The following is a 24,193-nucleotide window of genomic DNA, read 5'->3' on the forward strand; positions in this document are numbered from 1 at the left end:
ATTCGTGTAAAAAATCTTCATCGATGGACGTCTTCTTCTTCTTCTTCTACTTCCATCTTTTAAGAAACCACAGCTACTTCCATCATCAGTGCTGCTATGGAGTCCTTGTGTAAAGGCCGCGTTTTAGTTTGAAAACTCCTGGGCCGTGTTTTAGTTTGAAAACTCCTGGGTCGTGTTTTAGTTTGGACGAAGTTTAGTTTGAAAGTTTAGCAAACGAAGACGCAGACTCACACACGTTCTCTTCCTGATTGGTTCTTATCTTCAGTTACTTGGATTATTTCTGATTCGACTCAGCCAGTGAAGAGTTAAATGAGTCACTTGGTCTCCCGGTGTCTCTCAGACATGTATCTGGCAGTTTCTCCCTCGGTCATGAATATTTAGCAGTTTTATTTTACTTCCCTTCGTGTCATTAAAGCAAAGACACGCTGGTGTAAATTCACAGTCCTAGCTCGGAACGGCTCGGCCTGTTTTTTCATATCTCCTCCATCTGTCTCCTTTGCTGTCTTCGATCTCCTGTCTCCTCTTCTTCTTCTTCTTCTCTGGTTCTGTCGGTGGAGGTTCACTCAGAATACACTGAGATGCTCTGGAGACAAACCTCATTTATTAGTTTTAAAGATAAAAGCTGAGAACCTGTCAAAAATATTTTAATTTGTCATCTAATGTCTCTGTATTCGGGTTAATGTTGTCGGGAGCTGTGGTCTTAACAATAATTACACCTCTTCTTCTTCTTCTTCTTCTTTTTCTTCTTCTTCTTCTTCTTCTTTTAATTTCATTTACAGAAACACTTAGTAGACATGTTGATAGCGTGCTCTGCTTCAGAGGGTCACATTACATGTTTGCAGACACACGTCTCTGAGTCTTCACATGAGACGGAGGACTGATCACGTGTTTTTGTTTTTTGTTAACTCCCCTGACGTCTTCATCAGTGTGTGGCACCGCTGACATATTTGTTTTCTTTTTCGTGTGTTAGAAACGTGTTATGGCCGGGAAGCTCTGCAGAAAGTCTGGAGGCTCTCACACACACTCACACACAAATACACACACATACACAAATACACACACACACACACACAGGTTTGGTAACTGTGATTGTGTCGCTGAGTCATCCATAATTGGAAAGTCTGTTGTTCTTCTGCTGTCAGTGAAACAATAACAGAATGTGGACACTTTTTATGCTGTGTGACTGTGTGTGTGACTGTGTGTGTGACTGTGTGTGTGTGTGTGTGTGTGTGTGTGTGTGTGTGTGTGTGTGTGTGTGTTTGTATGTGTGTGTGTGTGTATCTCTGGGAAGTACTTAGCAGTCAGATCAAAAGAGGCTGCCTAACGTCTGCCTGCTGTCTTCCTGGCTAATTAACCCAACACACACACACACATAGGTTGTGCGTCTAATTAGCCCGTGTCCTGTTTTTGTGGGTCCTCTTTCTTGCGTCGGTTTCACGGTGTGAAAACAAGATGAGCGATATCTTCGGCGTTGTTATTGTGACTTATTATTACTGATATATAAATATATATAACACAAACATAAAGAGGGAACGGTTCATATCTTCCTCTTCGTCTCTTCAGGTTTCCTGGATGTGCGACACAAGAAAACCATGAATGTTGTTTTTCCTCATTATTCTTAATCAGTGGATGTCCCTCCTGGTCCAGGTGCCTTGCTCGTAGACATGTCAGGGCCTCATGTATAAGTGTGATATGTGAATCAGGAACCTTCTGCTTCCAACTTTCAACCTGCCTCTGCTGCAGGAAGCCACGTCAGCTGCTTCCTGATTGGTCCAACCTGAGTATTGTTTCCATGGCGATCACTCAGCCTCCTTTAGTCATGACTAAGCATCACACAAGACGTGTGTGTGTGTGTGTGTGTGTGTGTGTGTGTGTGTGTGTGTATGTGTGTGTGTGTGTGTGTGTGTGTGTGTGTGTGTGTGAGACAGTTTGTAAATCAGTAAAACAGCAGCAAACATCTCACTCTCTCTCTTACACACACACACACACACACTGGATCCTGCTTCTTGTAACACACACTTACACAAGACTACTGACGCAGCATATAGATGTGACATGATAATGACTCAATTTATCACCGTTCATCATTTACTGTGTGTGTGTGTGTGTGTGTGTGTGTGTGTGTGTGTGTGTGTGTGTGTGTGTGTGTGTGTGTGTGTGTGTGTGTGTGTGTGTGTGTGTGTGTGTGTGTGTGTGTGTGTGTGTGTGTGTGTGTGTCTGAGTGAACCAACGATCCACATGGGCGCTTGCACTTTAAGTCACTGATTATAGAAAGTCACACACGTCCACTTACAGACTCGCACTTACCATTACACACACATGTCAAAGTCACTTCGGCATACACACACACACTCAGTCACACACACACAGTGAAACATGGAGACCAGGCCAATTAAGAAGACTGATGTAGCGCAACAAATTCAATTATAGTTCATTGTATAATTACGTTTTAGTAAATTAAAGGCAGGAAGGGATGGAGAAGGAGGGAAGGAGGGAAGGAGGGAAGGAGGGAAAGGAGGGAAGGAGGGAAAGGAGGGAAGGAGGGAAGGAGGGAAGGAGGGAAGGCGGGAAGGCGGGAAGGAAGGATAGAAGGAGGGATGACTCGTTGCCCCCTGTGATGCAATCATCTTCAAACGCAGCCTGAAGGATCAAAAATTATCTTGTGCTAACTAAACAAAAACCAATTGGTCAAGTTTTTTTGTTTTTCCCGGCGTAACGTTTTCCAGCCAAAGTCAGAGAACAGTGTTTCATCAGGGACGAGGCTCAAGTACTGAATAAACAGAAGAGCAGAGGTTTAATTAATCTCTCTCACTGGCTACGAGTCAAACAGAAATCCAACTGAATCTTAACGAGAGTTGACATTTGGTCAAAATTGGTCAAATTTTTGTAGTTGTCTTCCTTTCTTCTTCTTTCTCCCCTGTCATTCTCTCTCTCTCTCTGTCTTTCTTAAGGTGTTTATCAAAAGCCTCTGGGAAATTTGGGAAAGAAGGAGCGAGGACAATGGCAATAGAGGAGAGCTTATTAAATCAATTGTCTTGAAAGGAGGACAGGACAGAGGAGGAAGAGTTGAAAGCGATGGAATGAAGAAGAAAGGAGGAAAGAGGATGAACTCAGGTTTTTATCGGTATGACTCACAAACATGGAAGACGAGTTTAAGAGCGAGGGAGAGGAGACGAGGTGGATAGGAGTCCGGAGGTGAAGAGGACGGCAGGACAGATGAGGGATGGAGGGAGCGGATGACAGTGGAGATGAATGACAAGACGGAGAGAGGTGGAGGAGGAGAGGTGAGGGATGCTGTGGTGGGAGTGGATAACAGATGGCTGGGAGAGGTGACGTGAGGGATGGCAGGAAATGAGAGAAGGAGAAGAGTTTGAATTAAGGCACGGGAATCAAAGGAAGGATGAGCGAGTTGAAAACAGAAGAGGAGAGGAGAGAGAGAGAAGTGGCTGTGAAGAACTGGAGGAAGGAGAGATGAGAAAGAAGAATGGTATAAGAGACGGAGAGAAGAGGGGAAACGAACAAAAAGTGGGATTAGAAGAGAAAGGAGGGGTGAGGGATTAGAGCCAGAGGAAGTCGGGGGGGAGCTGCTCCCCCAGGATTCAAGGTAGCGGGGGGGGGGGGGGTTGAGATATTTCCAGTTCAGCTGGCGGTCTCGTCTCCTGAACAGCCGAATGCCTTTTGGATCTATATTTAGAGCGTTACACAACAAAACATGGCTTCATCTGCCAGCATAGTTTTGTTCGCCAGTTTTTTCCCTCGTCCCATTCCCCCCCCCCCCCCCCCCCCCCCCCCCCCCCCCCCCCCCCCCGCCTCCTTCCACACTAACAGGTTGTAAAGTGGAAGTTTGTAATTATCCCTCCGTGTGAAACGAGGGGTGGAACGAGGAGAGGAGCCGTCTAGGTTTCATCTTCCAGCCTGATGTTCACGCTGCTGGGTCTTTGGCTCTGTCATGGAGCCTTGTGGGGTTTGATCCAACCTGCACTGTTCCTCCAGTGACTTGTGTTCACACAGCCTCACACCCGTGAATCAGAACGCTGCCACGAGGGATTCGACAAACTGTAGATCATGTGGCGCTTTCTGCCCTCGGGGGCCAACCAAGACAAATATGATGAAGACAAAGTGAAAGGAGCCTGAAGAGGAGCAGCAGGGGGGGGGGGGGGGGGCGTCCTCCAGGATAAACCATAAACCTTAAAGAGAGATGGATGATGCAGCTTCACTTCTTCCCGTTAAATGAAACATCCTGGACACGCTGCCATCTTTCATTTTTAACCTCATTTTTAATCGCAGAGTGGATTGTGGTGTGGTTGAGTTTAGAGGCGGGGTTAATCATCTATACAGCCGTCTATATGCAGGTAAAAAAATGAATGCCCCCACCATAATTGAGAGAAAAAACTTTGAGTTGTCAGTTTCCCTCTCCTGCTCTCTCTCCTGCTCTCTATCCTGCTTCCTCCCCTGCTCTCTCTCCTACTCTCTCTCCTGCTCTCTCTCCTGCTCTTTTTCCTGCTCTCTCTCCTGCTTCCTCTCCTGCTCTCTCTCCTACTCTCTCTCCTGCTCTCTCTCCTGCTCTTTTTCATGCTCTCTATCCTGCTTCCTCCCCTGCTCTCTCTCCTACTCTCTCTCCTGCTCTCTCTCCTGCTCTTTTTCATGCTCTCTCTCCTGCTTCCTCTCCTGCTCTCTCTCCTGCTTCCTCTCCTACTCTCTCTCCTGCTCTCTCTCCTGCTCTCTCCCCTGCTCTCTCTCCTGCTATCATTCCTCCCCTCTCTCCTGCTCTCACTCCTGCTCTATCTCCTGCTCTATCTCCTGCTTCCTCCCCTGCTCTCTCCCCTGCTCTCTCTCCTGCTCTCACTCCTGCTCTCTCTCCTGCTTTATCTCCTGCTCTCTCTCCTGCTCTCTCTCTTGCTCTCCTTCCTGCTCTCTCTCCTGCTCTCTCTCCTGCTCTCTCTCTTGCTCTCTCTCCTGCTCTCTCTCCTGCTCTCTCCTGCTCTCTATCCTGCTTCCTCCCCTGCTCTCTCTCCTGCTCTCTCTCCTGCTTCCTCTCCTGCTCTCTCTCCTGCTCTCTTCCCTGCTCTCTCTCCTGCTCTCTTCCATGCTCTCTCTCCTGCTCTCTCTCCTGCTCTCTCTCCTGCTTCCTCCCCTGCTCTCTCTCCTGCTTCCTCTCCTGCTCTCTCTCCTGCTCTCTTCCCTGCTCTCTCTCCTGCTCTCTCTCCTGCTCTCTCTCCTGCTCTCTCCCCTGCTCTCTCTCCTGCTCTCATTCCTCCCCTCTCTCCTGCTCTCACTCCTGTTCTATCTCCTGCTCTATCTCCTGCTCTCTCTCCTGCTCTCATTCCTCCCCTCTCTCCTGCTCTCACTCCTGCTCTATCTCCTGCTTCCTCCCCTGCTCTCCCTCCTGCTCTCTCTCCTGCTCTCATTCCTCCCCTCTCTCCTGCTCTCACTCCTGCTCTATCTCCTGCTCTATCTCCTGCTTCCTCCCCTGCTCTCCCTCCTGCTTCCTCCCCTGCTCTCTCTCCTGCTCTCATTCCTCCCCTCTCTCCTGCTCTCTCTCCTGCTCTCACTCATGCTCTCTCTCCTGCTTCCTCCCCTGCTCTCTCTCCTGCTCTCACTCCTGCTCTCTCTCCTTCTCTCTCCTGCTCTCACTCCTGCTCTCTCTCCTGCTCTCTCTCCTGCTCTCTCTCCTGCTCTCTCTCCTGCTCTCTCTCCTGCCCTCTCCTGCTTTGTGTTAACAATCTGACTCTCAGTTCTTTTTGTTGATCCGGTCTAAACTGTGACTTCTGGTGACGCCCCGGCTCCTTAAGCCCTCCCTCAGCCGGAGCAAAGCCCCTTTAGGCTGTGCTCCAAAGTCCTGCTCCATCCTCCATCAAAAGCTGCCGCTCTGCCGCCTGCGGAGGAGATTCACGCTCCTCGGGTTTGAATTTCAGTGTGGGAAGTTGTTTGGGGACTAATTAAGATTCCAATTAAGATCCCCCTCTGCCCTGCCTTTGCCCTTCTTTGTCAAAGCGGCAGCAGCAGAGTCCTCGAACGCAACACGGCAGAGCAGGGTTTGTCTTCTCGGGTTATCGCTTGTGAACATGAAGCGATGGTCGCTCATTAAGATTCACCTCTGCCTCCTCTGTGACTCGTCCTTTCTCTGTTCCCGCTCCTTCCCTCCTCCGTTTTACCCCAATTGTCTCCCCTGCTTCAAAGTGAGATTTCCTCTCCCTCTAATCTCACTCCACATCTTTCCACTTCCCCTTTTTTGCTTCGCAGGTACAAGCGAAAAGCCTGAATGGTCCTCGTGAGAGAAACATGTTGCAATACAATGTCCATTTGTTCGTACAGTGATTGTCATGAAACTTGAGTCAAGTGTGTAAATGTTGTGCGGAAACCTGAGAATGTAAACAACAGTGTAAGGGGATAACACACCAGCATAATCAGAGCCCCGATAATCCAATATGAGGCTGTTTCCTGCCTCTTATGCCAGGAAGTGCTCTTTCACGAAAAACTAATCAAAGACCCAAAATTACAACTTGAAGTGGTCGGAGCTTGAAGTCCTGATTTCAGAGATGCAGACAGGAAATGTTCATCAGCTTCAGCAGCTGTGGTTTTAAGACACAGACTCAAGCTGCTCTCTCAACGCTAACACTGACATTTAGAAGGAAATGGACGGATATTTAAAAAACTGGCAAACGATGATTGCAACGGGAGGAGGAGAAGAAGTGACCGTCACTGATATGGATGAAAAATGTACAAATGGTTCTTGCATGAGGCCAGATGTTTTGAGTCTCGTCACCAAAAAGGAATCAAATAAGTTAGCTTGTACCAATTCCTCTGCTGGATGAGTTTTCCATTCCTCCTCCTCCTCCTCTTCCTCCTCCTCCTCCTCCTCTTCCTCTTCCTCTTCCTCCTCCTCTCCTCTGTTGCCCTGTAGACTATGACCGTCCTTTTTAAATTCCCCTCTTCTTCCAGTTGCTCTCATTAGAAGGAGAATCCATTCTACCTCTGGCCTCAGGCTGAATTTGTCATTTCATTACGTCTCACATTATGAGTCTGCTGTCACTGCACAGGAGATGGAAACTGACACTGTCCTGGCTCGGAGACGGGGTAAAGACCACGTCTGCCCCGGGATCAATAAAGGAAGTGCTTTATACCGATGTTAGCTCTACACCATGGTGTGTGCATGATGGAAGAGGTAGAAAACATTAACTTAAAATGTGTGAGTGTAATTCTGGCTCTTAGGACTCAGAGTGAGTGATGTGTTTCCTTAGACGAGCTGTGATTGTGAAGCTCTGGAGTGAGAACATACAGGATCTCTGCTGCAGCTTTGCATGTTAGAGGCAGAATGTTGTGTAACAAGCGACGGGTTGTGTGCAATTTGATAAATCCATTGTGATTCAGCTTTATACACTTTACTTTGGCACCATGCAGCGGGTAATGGAAGCTTTTGGAAGTCGAGCCATCACCGGCGTGGTGTGCTATTTTAAATCTGCGTGTCACCGCTGTGTGGACGCTGTTTGGACGTTGTGTGGATGTTGTGTAGACACTGTGTTCTCCCTCACGTACCTGAGCTGCCCTGTGTGCTCTCTCGGTGTGAAAAGCTCCTAATTCACTGAATCATTAACGTGAGTGTCTCTGTGCTCCTGCAGCCTCAGGCAGCGGGTCTGAATCCCCAGGTGATGTTTACCTGATCGGCTGCTCGGTCATTACCACTGACATTCACCTCTACGTCTGTTTTGGGTCAACATGTTTAATACAAAAGCTTTTATCTCAAGGGTTTATCCACGGAGCATTTATCTCAACATGGTCCATTAAAAGCATATTAACAAAACATTACTGTTCAATGAAATATGATGCATTAGTATTCAGTACTATACAATAGGATACAATATGACATGTTACGTAACAATATGCAATGCATTATGGTTTAATACCTTACAATACAATATGACACTATGAAACTAAAATGATGCAATATAATATAAAACCTTAAAAGATGTGACAATATGATACACGAGAAATGAAATTAAAATACGATACCTTACAATATAATATGTAAGGCTATCAAATGTAAAAACATTATTTACAATACATTATGTCCCAATATGATATGTACAAATATGACACCTTGTAATAAAATGAAGTTCCTAGAAACTGCAGCCTCCTGGTTTCAGCTGCAGCGACTCTTCCTGCCTCCGTGTCACCTTCATGACGTCTGAGATTAAATAAACACGAGATCACGTTATCAAACACGTGAAGTTCCGATTTATCATTTTAATAAAGCCCTTCACTGTATTTTGCTGTGGGGGTGTTTGCCTCCCTTCTCTCTTTTATGCAAACTCATCTCTTTACAGAAGAAAAGGCCAAGATGGAGGGAGGGGAGGGCTGAAAACATCCTCCCGGGATGGAGGGAGAGCGGGAGAAACGGGGGGAGGAGAGGGGAAGAGGTTGTGAGGAGAATGCAAGAGTAAGAGAATGACTCAAGGAGCCAGAGACACTAAAGAGTGTGAGGAGACGAAATGAAAGAAAATAACATAAAAAACAACGAAAGGAGTGCAGGGTAAAAACGAGAGAAGCCGAAAAGGGAGAGAGAGCAGAGAGAGTGATACTGAGGTTGAAAGTGGGAGTGAAAGATGGAGTTTGATGAGCTACAGGAAAGATGGAAGGAGACAGCCGGAGAACAACTAGGAGAGGGAGTGAGAGAGAGTGAGATGGACGGCCGAGGTAATGAAAGTGGAATGTTGCTGGGATGAATGAAGGGAAGAGGAGGAAAGAGAGAGAGGGTGTCACAGCAGGAAAGATGGAGGAAGACTGAGGATGAGAGACAGGTTGTTTTTATTGAAAGTGACCGAGGAGATAAAAAGGAAGAAGGGTTAATAGATGGAGGGATGACGGACGATAGCAGACAAACAAAGTGCCGAACTCTAACCCAAAAGTGAAACCAAGTTATCTGCATCGCCCCCTGGTGGCTGGCTGCTGAATAGGTTTAAAGACACAGCCTCCTCTTTGGTCACAAACGAAACATAAACAAAACCAAAAGAAGACAAAGCTTCGGGCCTCATCTCCGAAAGCTCTGGAATGTCCTCGTCTTTCCAAGATGACGTCTTCGTCTTCTACGTGTACGGCTCCTCTTCTTCATCCTGAGATATTTGTATTGTTCCAGACAGTTTCCTCGTTAAACTAGAAACGTGAAGAGTAATCCTCTGGAATGTTTCTATCGTCCTGAGTTCGTCTAACGTCAAGTCAACGATGTTTACTCTTGAGTTCTAGAGTCAGAACCCCTGAGAGGTTTCACCTGAGGAGGCCGGTTCTGTTATTGATTACTGCAGCAACTGCTAGTGACAGGGACGAAGTGAGAGGAGGGAAGGGGGTGGGGGGGGGTGAAGGGTGAGAGAGAGAGAGAGGGAGCGAGAGACCCAGATATAATCAAAGCTTGGCTCCTGACTCCTGCTCGCAGCACTTTCTCTCATTAGAGCTCGGTGACGGGGAAACTTTCTGCTTATCTCACAGTTTTCCGCCGCTCTTCACTTTATAAAGTGTCTTCTGCTGAAACATGTGATTCATTAAACGGAGGATTAACATCTTCCTGCTGTAAAGGAAGTTCTGCAGCTAAGGATCCTTATCAGATCGTCAGTTCAGGCTCTCCTCGAGGGTAAAACATTCCAAAAACGTGACGGCTTTGCACCATTCTCATTAAATCAATACCAGTGAATACAAAGAGAGATGCGTTTGGAATCAACAATAAAAGCACGAGACAACAAATCGAAATGAAAAATACACAAACCGATGTGAGCCTAATTTACACTTGCGACATTTTCCTGCTGATTTCTCACATTTCCCCAGGAAGCTGCAGGATAAGTTCCAGAATAATGTCCAGAGCAACTACCTCAGATATTTGTTATCCTTTCCAGAACCTCAAGAACATTTCAGGAACATGTCTGAAAACAGCTTCAGGTGCAACTTAACTTCTGCGATGTGTGATTTATTTATTTAGTAGGATTCAGTGTGATGATGTGGTTCTGATACTCGTTTGAAAAAATGCAGGAGAAGAGAGAGAGAGAGAGAGAGAGAGACAGATGTGGAGAGAGCAAACCTCGACTGCAGCCGAGAGGAAAACCAGACGGGAAGAGGAGGCAATGAGATGGAAAGAGAGAGGAAGAAGAGAATTAAGAGGAGGAGCAAGTTCAAGAGGAAGTTAATTTTTGTTTGAGGGAATAGACGCGAGAGACAGAAAATAGAGCAGAAAATCTCAAACAGGCAGGAAGTGAAAGACGAGGACATCGGGGCCGGAGAGAGAGATTCCTGAGGAGGAGAGATAAGGAGGAGGAGAGGAGCGTGTGAGTGACAGATAGGGAGTGTTCAGCAGTGAACAGGCTGCAGGGCAATGGAGGATTGATGTGGGAAAAAATAAGACGTAGAGAAATGGAAGGTGAGGGAAGGGAAAGTCCCGGCTGCTGGGGAACTCGGTGCGAGGGAGCGATGGGGTGAGATAGGAGCCGAGCCGGGGGTGTATCTGCATTGCCGTAGCCACAGTCAGTGGAGCAGTGTAAAGCCGTCAGCATAAATTCTCCCTCACAATGCAGATTCTCAAAAGCATCTGCATTCCAGCAGCACGCCAGCGCAGGATTAATCTCATCCATGTAATTTAATCTCATCCACGTAATTTAGGCGTCAACAGACCCTCGGCTGTGAGCTGATGCCCATCACTCCCAGTTCTGTGACAGGTCCAGTGCAGGACGAGCCCATGGTTTCTATCCTGAGATCAGAAGAGTTAGAAAAAGAAAAGGGAAAGAGGGGGAAACTAAATTATCAGCAGGAAAGAAACAAAGCCGTTTTTGTGTTTGCTGAAACCTGCAGGATTTGTTCTTAGTGGGATCAATTTATTTTACCTTAATGTTCAATAAACAAGTTTCTCTGCTGCAGCACCAGCAGCTCGGGGGAAACAGTGCACTTAAAAAGAAGCTCTGCAAGAAATCACAGATCTGCAACCAGGACTCCTTCGGCCCTCGCTTGGTTCAGACCCTCACTCTTCTGTGTCGAGTCAGAAGCTGAATGCTCGTGGTCACTCGGGTTGAGCTGTTATCTCTGCTGACAGAGGGCCGGGGGCTGTCGTGGTCAGAACTGAGAGGTTCGATGTGTGACGCTCCAGTGACACTGTGTTAATCACAGGTTGTATGAAGGAGTGACGGAGACGTGCAGGGTGTCACAGACTCTGCTCGTCAGCAGCTGAAAGACAAATGAACGCCTCCACGTGCACGAAGCGTCAAGTGAACTGAAAATACAACGTACTGCTTCCTCTGTGCCCGGAAGGAGAAACGTCATCAGAGGTTTGATTACAGTCGTTCCCAAGAAACGTGTTCGACCGACTTCCAGGGAACTTCCTTCAGCCATAATGAAGCTGATTAAACTCAATTAACCACAGAGGAAGAGGCGGGAGGATAAACTGCGACCCCCGCCATCTTGTATGTGTCTGACCTTTCTGTAATGAGCTGCCATTTTCATTTAGATGATTTATATTTGCAAGCGAGTGGATTTCCAGGCGGAGTGACCTCCGGTGACCCGCAGACGACTGGACTGAGACCAAACTGTAACGGAGAAAGAGAAAATGGATTAAGAGTCGCAGAGTGGGAACCAGTCGTCACGAGGAGACATATTAATAACTGATTTCTCAGGAATAAAAAATGGATTCTTCCTGAAAGAATCTGAAATATTTAGAGGAATTTGGAGCAGCTTGATTGGATTTCAGGCCTCGGAGGAAGTGTGAGCTCTGGGACATTCACATTGTAGAACCCCCCCACCCCCCCCCCATTCACATTGTTCACATCCTCCAAACCGAAACAAGAGGCTGCAGACTGTGTGTGTGTGTGTGTGTGTGTGTGTGTTTGTTTTAATTCTTCCTCTAAAAATATCTCTGTGCCCCGTCAGCTTTTTTTCCTCCCGGCCAATTACAGCCGTGTTAAAAATGCAGATCGGTGTCTCGGCTGTGGTAACAGGTTCAGTTCCCAGTGTCAGACCGAGTCCTGACCCACATTGGAGACATTAGCATATCTGTCTTCGGCAGAGAGGTGGTGCACGTGGTGCGAGAGCGGGCTGCTCACGAGCACGAGCGCCTTGTGTCGGTGTTCAGGACGATATCACCGTGACCTCATATAAGTTTATCTTTTATCACTTCTACTCACTGAGTCGTAACTCTTCTTCTCTTTTCCCGTTTTTCTCCTGACAGGCCAGATGAATCCCATGACACAGTTGTACTACAAGAAGGTGAGTCCAACACACACACACACGCACATGCATGGACACGCACAGATACATCTGGTTTATCGCACAATCTTGTATGAATCCCACGCAGGCACAGACACAAAGTCTTAAGACACAGTGAGAAACGTGCGGCTCCATCCATCACTTGTTTGTTTCTCCTCGTCGCTGCGAGATGAGATCAGCCGTGAGCGTGTCACCGTCACCCCCCCGACGCGCCTCACTGGAACTTCATGGTTACTTTGCCGCCATGACTCATGTTCTCGGGTGCGACCGGTGCGTCTCTCGGCTCGGAGGCGATGACGGATGGTGGCGCCTCGGCCTTTTTGAAGGGTTTATAAAATATCCAGCGCTGCATGAAAAACGACACCTCCGCCTGTGAGAAGGACTGAGTTACACTTTCTTCTTGCAAATAAACATAGAAGTATTTGCCTCATGAAAGAGAGAGTTAAACATTTACAGTTTCAGGCCATTAGCTGCATAAAATGAGCATTTGAAAAGTTTGATTAAACCGTTTGAAACGACTTCAACTGTGAACCCTGACCTCTGTGAAGGAGGAAACCAAAACTCTCAGCTCCTTCCTTCTCCTCTAACTGGGTCACTGTTGATTAAAGACACATGTAACCGGTGTCATGTTGTTGTTTTGTTGTTGTTTTTGATTTGCAGGCGACGTATTCGCCGTACCGCGACCGCATCCCCCTGCAGATCGTGAGGGCTGAGGTGGAGCTGTCTGCAGAGGAGAGGGCGTACCTCACCGCTGTGGAGAAAGGTACAAACACACACCTGTCTCTTTATCTTTATCCCCATCACTTCTTTCCACTCCTTTTTGTGACATTAAAGAACCAGAACACACAAACATGGTCCTGCTGTGAACCCCTCCTCCCTCCCCAGGCGACTATGCGGGGGTCAAACACGCCCTCCGGGAGGCGGAGGTCTACTACAACATGGACGTGAACTGCTTGGACCCGCTGGGCCGCAGCGCGCTGCTCATCGCCATCGAGAACGAGAACCTGGAGATCATGGAGCTGCTGCTCGACCACGGCATCCACACGGGCGACGCGCTGCTCTACGCCATCAGGAAGGAGGTGGTGGGCGCCGTGGAGCTGCTGCTGTCGCACAGGAGGCCCAGCGGCGAGAAACAGGTGTGTGTGTGTGTGTGTGTGTGTGAGTGTGTGTCTTTGTGTTAGTGTGTATATGTGGATGACTGTGTTTAAACAAATGAGAGAGAGAAATGGATTCATGGATGTATGTTAATTTGAGGCCTTAAGGCGCATTCATGCATGACCGTGTGTACCTGCCATATTTGAGTGTGTGTGTGGTGTGTGTGTGTGTGTGTGTGGGGGGGGGTACATTTATTCATTTTGATTCTGCTGAGAAGGGAAATTAAACAGCTTGTTTTATAGACAAACTGTGCAACAGGATTTTGTTTTTAGACAGACAAACAGGATTTTTAGACAGACAGACAGTGTGTGAGAGAGAGAGAGAGAGAGAGAGAGAGAGAGAGACACTCTGGACAAGAAAAGAGATCTGAGGACAGGGAGGGGGGGTGTAATTGGTAAGAAGGAGATATTTTAAATGATAGAAAATGAAAGAGAAACAGAGACGTCTTATTTTACATAAACGTTTGGACCGTCTGAGGCTGTGAGGTGCCACGGTGCCATGGCAACCAACCCTTGGACGCAGCAGAGGATTGTGGGAAGGATTTCTTGGTCGGCTCTCAGCTGGACGAGGACGGGAACAAATGTGTTCTCGCTGTGGTTCTGTTTTCTTTCACCTCCACGTTGAGAGAGAATCATTTCTCCTTTTGTTTTGGATGAGCAGGCGATGGAGCTGCAGGCCCCCCCCCCCCCCGTGGGTCTGTGCTCATCATGTTTATAATTAAAGAGACAAAACACTTTTATCTGTCGTTGTTCTTTCTCGTGCTGCAGTCTGTCAAAATATAAGATAACAGACACACAGAGGAGCAGCAGGGACTTTCTACATTCCATCGGCTAAATCAGAAAAGTCCTCTCTGTCATTTTGAAGATTCTTGAAGCGACGCTGAGAAACGACCTTAGCCGAGTGTCTGAAAGGTCAAAAGTTGAAAGTTTTTGTTGTGTTTGTGTTGTGTTCTCATCTTGATGGAGATATTTTGTGAATTGGAGTCATGTGGACAGAGATTTGTTTTCAATTATGTTAAAAAAAATGCCTCTGGTTCGTGTATGAAAGTAAAATTTAAAGTTTTTGTCCAGAGCCTTTGAAAAGCAAGAGAAGGAGAGTTTGTTTGAACGAGGGATGGAGATAAGCAGAGAGAGAGAGAGATGTTGTCAGTAGTAGGTCATGAGAAGAAGAAGTGATGGAGGGAGGAAGAGTAACATTGAGAGAGTGAGAGATATGCAGATGAGGACGTGTTCCGCAGACTCCCTCTCTCAAGGCATAGAAACAATATAAATTTAAATGTTTCTTCATGGGTTTTCTCTTTTCACTCGAAAAATAACCCAAATAAAAACTAATTCAACTCAAACTACTGTAAATAGATCATTTTCATCTGTATTTGTTTAGATGTTCGTGTGTGTGTGTGTGTGTGTGTGTGTGTCTTTAATCATTGGGTGATTCGTTGTCAATTTTGTGATAGATGTTTTTTTCACACTCTCCTGCAAAAATAAGAGAGACCAGATGAAAAAGGCTTTGGTAAGGAGGGAGGGAGGGAGGGAGGGAGGGAGGGAGGGAGGGAGGTTGAAGAGAGACATGACGAAGAGAGGATGAAAGACGGGGGTAGAGGAGGTGAAGGAGGAGATAGCGGCAGAGCGATGAGGAGGATGAGGAGAAGCACTCGGCTTCATCCTCCCTCCGAGAGATGAAAGAGAGTCCACACGTGTTTTCTCCACTCCCTCCTCCTCCTCCTCCTCCTCCTCCTCTCTCGTTCACTCCTCTTCCTCAAGTCTGCTCCTGTCCCTCCTTCTCCTGTTGTCTGGCGATGGAGTGTGAATGCATGTGTGTTTGTGTCCGTATCAACTGGTTTGATTGTTCTATGTGTTGTTAAGAGGACTCGTGTGTCTTCCCTCCACATGAGGGATGACCCTGGTTTTCACCGGTTCAGACTCGTATCAGTGAGATGCATCACGAGGCTGCAGCAGATAAACAAAGCTCCGCAGCAGTCAACCTGTTTCCCAGTTCTATTGTGCTTATTTAATTTGTTCCATTCTGACTCAAGTGGGTTTAATTAGATTCATCCTGCTGCTGATGTCTTGTGCTTCGAGTTCTTCCTGTTTCCTATCAGTTGTTTTACTGTCGCACTAATGAGGAGGTTTCACAAACAATATTAAACTGAGAATTTATTATTAGAGACAAGAATCCATCAGTGTCATCCACGCGTTAACGAGGGGGGGGGGCATCGTTCTTCTTCCTCGTTCTTCTCCAGGTTCCCTCGCTGATGATGGACAGCCAGTTTTCAGAGTTCACCCCCGACATAACTCCCATCATGCTCGCTGCTCACACCAACAACTACGAGATCATCAAGCTGCTCGTCCAGCGGAAGGTGATGACGCTGAGATACATGAGACACCGTCTACACCTCAATCTGTTTAGGAAGACTTTAGAATAACTGAATATTAAATCAATAAATAATGATGTCATTGATTAGATATCGGCGTAGATGATGTATTGTTCTGTTTTTGTTGTGTAGGTCACTATTCCCAGACCTCACCAGATACGATGTGACTGTGTGGAGTGCGTCTCCAGTTCAGAGGTGAGTTCTATAGATTAAACTACAAATCTATAAACTTAGAAGATACCGTTTATTGTCCTCTCATTTATCTGTGCGTCCTCCTGTAGGTGGACAGTCTTCGGCATTCCCGATCTCGACTGAACATCTACAAGGCTCTGGCCTCCCCCTCCCTCATCGCGTTGTCCAGTGAGGATCCCATCCTCACGGCCTTCAGACTGGGCTGGGAACTCAAAGAGCTCAGCAAGGTACAGACGTGCAGGAGACTCAGGATTTCTGCCGGTGGTCAATTTCCTAAATATACAGATTTCCCTCAAATTAAATGAGAAGCTCCCACTTTGTCACTTCTGGTCGACTGCAGGAGGCTCCAGAAAATCTTCAGTCCTCCTCGATTCTCCAAACATCACAGTGGACTTTACTGGAGGGATGTCTCATCCTAAACCTGCTGGGCTGTTAAGTCCTCTGTGGATTTAACATTTGTTTATATGCTGCTAATTTTCCTCTAGGGCTTCCTTTACCGGTGCTATTATTAGGAGCTGTGCACGACAGATTTACTGTCTGCTTTTAACCAGCGGTTCTCCAGAGCGGGAGAGAGGAGAACATTCAACCATAATAATCTGAGGCTAAGAACTCTGACCTATCGCATCTTCCTGCTCTCAGGTGGAGAACGAGTTTCGTCAGGAGTACGAGGAGCTGTCCCAGCAGTGCAAACGATTCGCCAAAGACCTCCTGGACCAGGCCCGGAGCTCCAGAGAACTTGAGACCATCCTGAACCACAGGGACAACGACCAGAGCGAGGAGCTGGACCCCAGACAGTGCCACGACCTGGCCAAACTCAAACTGGCCATCAAATATCACCAAAAAGAGGTAGGGACTCTCAGGCTTCTTTAGATAAGACCAGACGTAAACAGTCATCCAGCTGAAACTACTGTGTTTTCTTCAGTAAGTGAGAAAAATGACATTTTAAAGCAACTTGTTTGTTTGTGTGACAATGGCGATGTTGTGTTTGTGCAGAACTGTGACTACAGCACATTTCAAACGTGTGCATGTTTCTATCATTTATGAATGCGCAGCTTCACTGGGGTCAAGGGTGGTTATGGATGAGCCTGGTTGAACTGACTAGAACCCTCTCCCCGAGTAATATCAGTTCACACAGACACACACCAGCCTGCTCTACAACATATCTTTTTGAGCAATTAGAGGAACTCGCTGTCCTCGTGGCAAGAGCAACAGACGGAGTGGAAGCAGAGGGAGGGTGAGTGAGAGGGTAAGATATGTGGAGAAGAAGGGAGGATGAACGGGACAGGAAGGAGAAGAATAGAACAGAGTGAGAAGATGAGCCGGAACAGGTGTGAGTGGATACAAAGAGTGATTGAACGTGAAAGAGAGATTTAATGGGACAGAAAGAAAGAAATGCAGAGATGGAGGGATGGAGGGAGCGCATGAGCGAGAAGGAGATAACGATTTGATTGGAAGGAGTTAGAGAAGAGAACAGAGTTAGAAAACCTCCCGAGGCGATCTCCGTCTCTGAAAGGGCAAAGCGGAGCGATGACGGCAGCCAGAGGTGGATATGTAGATGGATGGGGGGGGGGGAGACATAAGTGCCGGGAGTTGAAGTGCTTTCAGTCTCTCGAGTACGAGAGGTGACGGAGGTTAAGATCTGAAGAGAGTCGATAGGTGGAGGAAGTGTCAGACGGAGCGGTGACGTGTTTTTCCTCAAATAGAGACGATCTCAGGGGTCAAAAGGTCAAATGATGTGCAGCAAGTTTGTATTTTTGCTGGGTGCGATCATCCTCATCACAGTCCTGAGTTCACCTGTCGAGGATATCCTCACACAGCCTTTAGGGAAACTTTTTAAGATACATTTAAATCAAAAACATTTGGTTGTTGAGCCTTGAATCGAGGGTTATAAGCACATCTTTTACATGGGGGGGGGGGGGGGGGGGGGGAGCTAAGTGTTGACCTAGGTGAGGATTTAAGAGGAGTAGAAAGGAAGGAAGGTCAGAAAGAGAAGGATGAATGGAGCAGAGCCTTGTTGTCTGGAGGGACTTTGAGGTCAATGGGATGAGAGCTGCTTACTTGCCCTCGAGCAGCAGTGACAGCACTGATGATTAAATACACACGAGGAGATGACGCTACACATTAGCATATAAATGGACTTTATATTTTAACTTTGTACTAACAGCTTAAGATAAATCGTTCATTTTGCAGCGTAAACCCTTTTGTCTTATTGACCAGGACATTTTCTGATACATGTGGTGAACGATGTTTAGGTCCATTGTATTTATCTCTTTGTGTGTGTGTATGTGTGTGTATATATTATGTACACAAACACTGTACAGTAGAGCCTGATAAATAAGGATTATGGAGTAAAACATTCCAATAGTGATATATCAGCCATTATATACACATATAGAAGTGGTGGTGGTTCCTAAGATGTGTTCACCAGCAAATACCAGGCTTTATTTCTTAAATGTCAAAATAATGAATCCGAATGAAACTTACATCCTGTGAGTCTCCTATCATATATCCTCGAATTTTTTTTTTTACAGCTTCAATCTCTTCCTTGATCCGAATAAACTCCTGGGATCGTTTTTGTATTATTATAATTCCACGGCTCGGTCACAAGTTCAAGTATTCCTCACTGTACAGCCGCAGCTAGTAAAACACTAATTAAATATCCGTCATGCTTCCTCCTATCCATGTGACTCATGGATACTCGGAGGAGCTGTCTGCCTCTGTGGCGTCTGCCGGCACTGGAGACGCCTGCCATCCAGTACACCTTGCTGGGAGGTATAATTGGCTGCAGCTCTGGCAGAGTCGTCCTTTGAGCGTGACTCGCCCGGGAAAGTAGAAAGTCTGCGGTTTTCACAACATCCCGCGGTGCTGTGAAGACGGTGGAGGAAGGAGACGTGTTCGCAAATGTAGAGCGAGGAGAAGAGGGATGGGGGGGGGGACGGGGGGGGGGGGGGGGTAGGAGGAGGAAATAAGGGGTTCCAACAAGATGTGAGGAGTGAGAAGCAGCTGAGAAGGAAGCAGGGAGGAAGAGAGAGATCTGCCGGCGGTTAATAAGACACTTTCAGACGGTTGAGGGGCGAGATATATAAAGACAGGAGAGGGCAGGGAGGTGTGAACTTGAGAGAGAGAGAGAGAGAGAGAGAGAGAGAGAGAGAGAGATGAAGGGATGAGGAGGAAGAGAGGTAGAAAAGAAGATATGGACAGAATGAGTCCTTACGCTCTAATGTGGAATTTACATGTTCTGGTGCAAAAGCTCTTAATTCATCTTGATATAAAGCATCACAGCAACTTGTACTTTTACTTTGAAGACTAATTGACGAACAGGAAGTGACTCTGTGGCCATGATGGAAATAAGCTCCCCTGAATGTCTCAGTCTGATTTCTTGAAATAGAACAAAAAGGTATAATTACAAGGATCTGGCTGCGGTTTGGTCGTCTGGAGCTGCTGGTGAAGACAGAGACAGTGGAGACAGAGACAGAGACAGAGAGAGTGGAGACAGAGACAGTGGAGACGGAGACAGTGGAGACAGTGAAGACAGAGAAAACAGAGACAGAGAAAACAGAGACAGTCGAGACAGTGGAGACAGAGACAGTGGAGACAGAGACAGTGGAGACGGAGACAGTGGAGACAGTGAAGACAGAGAAAGCAGAGACAGTAGAGACAGTGGAGACGGAGACAGAGACAGTGAAGACAGAGACAACAGAGACAGAGACAGTAAAGACCGAGACAGTGAAGACAGAGACAGTGGAGACAGAGAAAACAGAGACAGTGGAGACGGAGACAGTGAAGACAGAGAAAGCAGAGACAGTGGAGACGGAGACAGAGACAGTGGAGACAGAGAAAACAGAGACAGAGACAGAGACAGTGGAGATGGAGACAGTGGAGACAGAGAAAACAGAGACAGTGGAGACGGAGACAGTGAAGACAGAGAAAGCAGAGACAGTGGAGACGGAGACAGAGACAGTGAAGACAGAGAAAGCAGAGACAGTGGAGACGGAGACAGAGACAGTGAAGACAGAGAAAGCAGAGACAGTGGAGACGGAGACAGAGACAGTGGAGACAGAGAAAACAGAGACAGAGACAGAGACAGTAAAGACCGAGACAGTGAAGACAGAGACAGAGACAGTGGAGACAGAGAAAACGGAGAAAACAGAGACAGTGAAGACAGAGACAGTGAAGACGGAGGACGTGGAGACTGAGACAGTGAAGACAGAGACAGTGAAGACAGAGGATGTGGAGACGGAGGACGTGCACGTGGTTAGAACGAGGACTCAGACAGGAACACACAAGCTCCTGGACACCATGACAACAGATGCTGGCAAACAAACAGATGCCACATTAGCCTCTCCAGACACCTTTAATGGGTGTGTGGCTTTGTGTATGTGTGTGTCTGTGTGTGTGTGTGTGTGTGTGTGTGTGTGTGTGTGTGTGTGTGTGTGTGTGTGTGTGTGTGTGTGTGTGTGTGTGTGTGTGTGTGTGTGTGTGTGTGTGGGTCTCAGGAGACCCTCGATGAACACTTACACAAGCCTTCCTCAAACTGCAAACCTCTCTTCCCTCACCTCTCTCGCTCTGTCACATCCTCTCCCTTCACTCTCTCTCTCCCTCCTCCCTCCACCCCATCTCTCCATCACTTCATACCTCAGCCTCCTCTCCCTTCACTCTCTCTCTCCTTCCTCCCTCCACCCCATCTCTCCATCACTTCATATCTCAGCCTCTTCTCCCTTTCGTGTTTTTCCTTCTTGCCACATTCATTCTCAGTGTCTCTCTCTCTCTGTCTTTCTCTCTCTGTCTCACCCGTCTCTCACTCGTCTTCTTTCCTGGTTTTCTTCCTTCGCTTCTTCGTTGTATTTTTTCCTCTCTTTCACTTCTCCCTCTCTTTTCTTCCTCCTCTGGTCTGTTTGTTTCTGGACGACCTCTCAGCTCATCTGCTTTGTCATTGATTTGTCGTGTGCATGTGTGTTCTTTTTTGTTTGTGCTGCTGTGTGTGTTCTGTATGATGGAGGTCGAGGTGTCTCTCTCACACACCCACACACACACACAGCCACACACACACACACATACACACATTAGATAATACTTTGGGTGTGTGGTGAAGAGTGTGTCGTCCTCGTCTGTGTGCAAATTACATCTCCGATACACTCTTCTGTGGGATCAATACACACTACCTGTCACACAAACACACACACACACAGACACACACACACACACACACACACACAGTCCAGCTCAGCATTCCACATGCTCCTGCCTCATCTCCTCGTTCTTCTCTTCCCTCTCTCCATCTTTTCTTTTTAACCTTCTTTCTCTGTCTCCTGGGAAATCTGTTCATCCATTCAGCTTGTCCTTCTTCCTCTCGACCCTCCATCTTTCCATTGCTTCCACTCCTCTTCCTCCCTCCTCTTTTCTTCTTGTCCTCCCCATTCACCTCTCCTCTTTTCAGCTCCCCTGTAATCTTGTCTTCTCATGTATCATCCCTTCATCCTCTCGTTGTTCTTTCCTCTTTTTCCTCTCCTCTAATCTTTTCTCTTGTGTCCTCTTCTGTGTTCTTGTCTCATCTTCTCTCGTTTGTTTCTCTCCTTCCTTGCCTCCTCTTTTCCTCCTTTTAACTCTCTTTTTAACCTCTCATCTCATTTCCTCTCTACTCCTCCTGTCATTCTGCTCTTCCCTTCATTCCTTTCCTCTTTTCTCCTCTTGTTTCCTCCCACTTTTTCTATTCTCTTTTCCTTTCCTTGTCTAAGCTCCTTCCCTGTTTTCTCACCGCTCCCCTCCCTTCCTTTCTCTCAGCTAGTTTTCTCTCATCTTTTTCCTGTCCTGTTCTCTAATTTGTATCCTCTCTCCTCTCTCTCCTCCTCTCTCTCCTCCTCTCTGTCGATATTTCCATGGTTATCGATCTGACCATCAACCTTTCCTGTGATAAACTGAACAGAAAGAGATGAAGCGAGAGAATAGGGGGACGGAGGAGGGGAGATGAAAGTGTGATGAGTTGCATAACACAGAGGTAACTTCAGGTTACGACTCAGTGGTTCTGACTAGAACACACAAGCGCCTCGGGTTACCCATCATGCCCCGGGCCTTTAAACCCTAAATAAACTCTCTGATTGGCTGTTTGACACACAGGACGTAACGGACCGCGTGTAGCGCCCTGTCGCAGAAGCAGTTCTCATGCATATATATAACTTAGAAATGAGAAGGAGAGAGGTGGGAGAGGAACGAGTAAAGATGTGAGGAGGAGAGGAAGTAAAAACGACCGAATGAGGAGCGACAGAGGAGAAGGAGAAATATTAAAAAAAAAGAAGTTGGTGGAAATAAAGTAGAGATGATTATATGTTGTTTGTGACAAACCCCTTTTATCTAGTTTTATTTATTAACCATGATATCATTGATCATATGCTCTACATGTGAACTGTGATTAGAAGTTAAAAATGTATTTATTTAAAACTTTATTTATTCAAACTTTTAGGACTAAGGCAAATAAGATCAGGTTAAAGAGAAATACAGAAATAAACATTTAAAACGCTGCATTCAGAAAAATCCACAAACAAGGTAATAAAAAAGGTAATGGTTAGTTTTTAAAAAGGTGATTTAAAAGATTATATTCGGATTGACATTGTTGGAAGGAATTAAATAATCATTTTATTCTTATTCACGGAAAAGAATTGGAAACACTTAGTTTTTCTGTGACTCTCAACCCTAAATCGTCCGTGGACACAGTGAACAGAGGCGTGCTTTTATTTGTTTGACGTCCAGTAAAACAAAAAAACAATCTCCTCTTCTGCTGCTCAGAGAAAAAACACGTTATTACATTTTTTATTATGTTTCCACTCGTGTAGGTTTGAGTGTTTATTTGTTATTTGTCACCAGAATGGCACAAAAAGTACTCAACTGAACTCTTTTTATCACTTTCCTCAATAACATGAGAAATTTAACTTTTTAGAAGTTATTTGCTCTAGTGAGCGTCGTTCTATATCACAGATGATGTCATATATCTGGTGTCCTGCTGCTCTACCGGCCCCCCCCCCCCCCCCCCCCCCGCCTCAACGCTCTACACATTCTCCTGCTGTTGTGAACGAGCCTGGTTCACATGTGGAAGATTATATTCACTGATTTTATGGCAGCTTTAATAATTAAAGCTGCCTTCAAAAGGGGAATTCTGTCAACACGGTTCATTAGTGTTTATTAGGAGCTGAGGCGAAAGAGCAGCTACAAGATAAACACACACACACACACACACACACACACACACACACACACACTGGCTCTAAGTGAAGTTTTATTGAGTGAAACTGAAAACTCCGGAGGGAATCCGCTGCCCTGCTTTTAAGCCTCTGCACACAAACACACACATGCTGCAGTAACATCGCCCGGGGGGTGTGAGGGTGTAACGATCAGCTGTATCAAAACCTGCGACAATCCCCCCCCCCCCCACCCCCCCCCGAGAGAGACAGAGACGGAGAGAGGTCATGAATCATGAATCCTTCCATCCATCCATCATCTCTACTGCTTATCCTCTGAGGGGCATGGGAGGGGGGGGGGGGGGGGGGGGGGCTAGAGCCAATCCCAGCTGATCTTGGATCAGAGGGATAGAGCCCGGACAAGACGTCTGTCCGCCACGGGGCCGACGCACAGGGACAAACAACCAGTCACACCTACTGGTTCCCACGAGGAGAACATTTCAAACCCATAACCTGGTTGCTCTCAATCTGCGCATCAATGGATTGAAATTGATGCACACTAGTATTAGTGTGCATCAATTGTAATGGAGGGAATATAAAGATAACAGTGATGTCCTGAAATCAATTACATAATATGTATTCCCTCATGTTTTAAATGTTAAACGTTTAGTAAATATATTTTATTTGTTAGAAGTGCAAACGTTAAAGTAAAGAGCACAGCGCTCTCCACTTTCCCTGCTGTTGTGTTTAATCCTGTTCTTCAGGAAGTGCGTTTTTTCTTTGTTGCGGCCAAGTTGCTGGAGAGTCGGCTGAGCGTTTCGATTGGACGCATCAGATGCTGAAACCTGTAGGAGAGAGATAGAGATAGAGAGAGAGAGAGAGAGAGAGAGAGAGAGAGAGAGCAGGAGGGATGAAAGAGGGATGAAGCGATGAAGACAGACGGATGGTTATGAGCTGACATGGCAGGTGGAGCGAACACATGAAGGAAAGGAAACCAGAACGAGGTGCAGAGGTGGAACAGAGGAAACCAGAACAGAAATAGAGTGAGCGAAAGAACGAGTGAGTCACATGCAGC

General features: G+C 46.7%; 1 protein-coding gene across 1 annotated transcript in view; it reads left to right on the top strand.

Moving 5' to 3' along the window:
* The window catches only part of trpc5a (transient receptor potential cation channel, subfamily C, member 5a), a 56,689-nt gene that overhangs the window by 13,130 nt on the left and 19,366 nt on the right, over positions 1-24,193 (top strand). Inside the window, exons 2-8 of the mRNA XM_062383526.1 lie at positions 12,194-12,231; positions 12,892-12,994; positions 13,117-13,367; positions 15,626-15,742; positions 15,890-15,952; positions 16,039-16,176; positions 16,589-16,795. Of these exons, the coding sequence (XP_062239510.1) occupies positions 12,199-12,231; positions 12,892-12,994; positions 13,117-13,367; positions 15,626-15,742; positions 15,890-15,952; positions 16,039-16,176; positions 16,589-16,795 (912 nt within the window). The 5' untranslated portion in view covers positions 12,194-12,198. The remainder of the gene's footprint in view (positions 1-12,193; positions 12,232-12,891; positions 12,995-13,116; positions 13,368-15,625; positions 15,743-15,889; positions 15,953-16,038; positions 16,177-16,588; positions 16,796-24,193) is intronic.

This window comes from Platichthys flesus, chromosome 24 (genome assembly GCF_949316205.1).
Source record: "Platichthys flesus chromosome 24, fPlaFle2.1, whole genome shotgun sequence".
Classification (NCBI taxonomy): Eukaryota; Metazoa; Chordata; class Actinopteri; order Pleuronectiformes; family Pleuronectidae; genus Platichthys; species Platichthys flesus.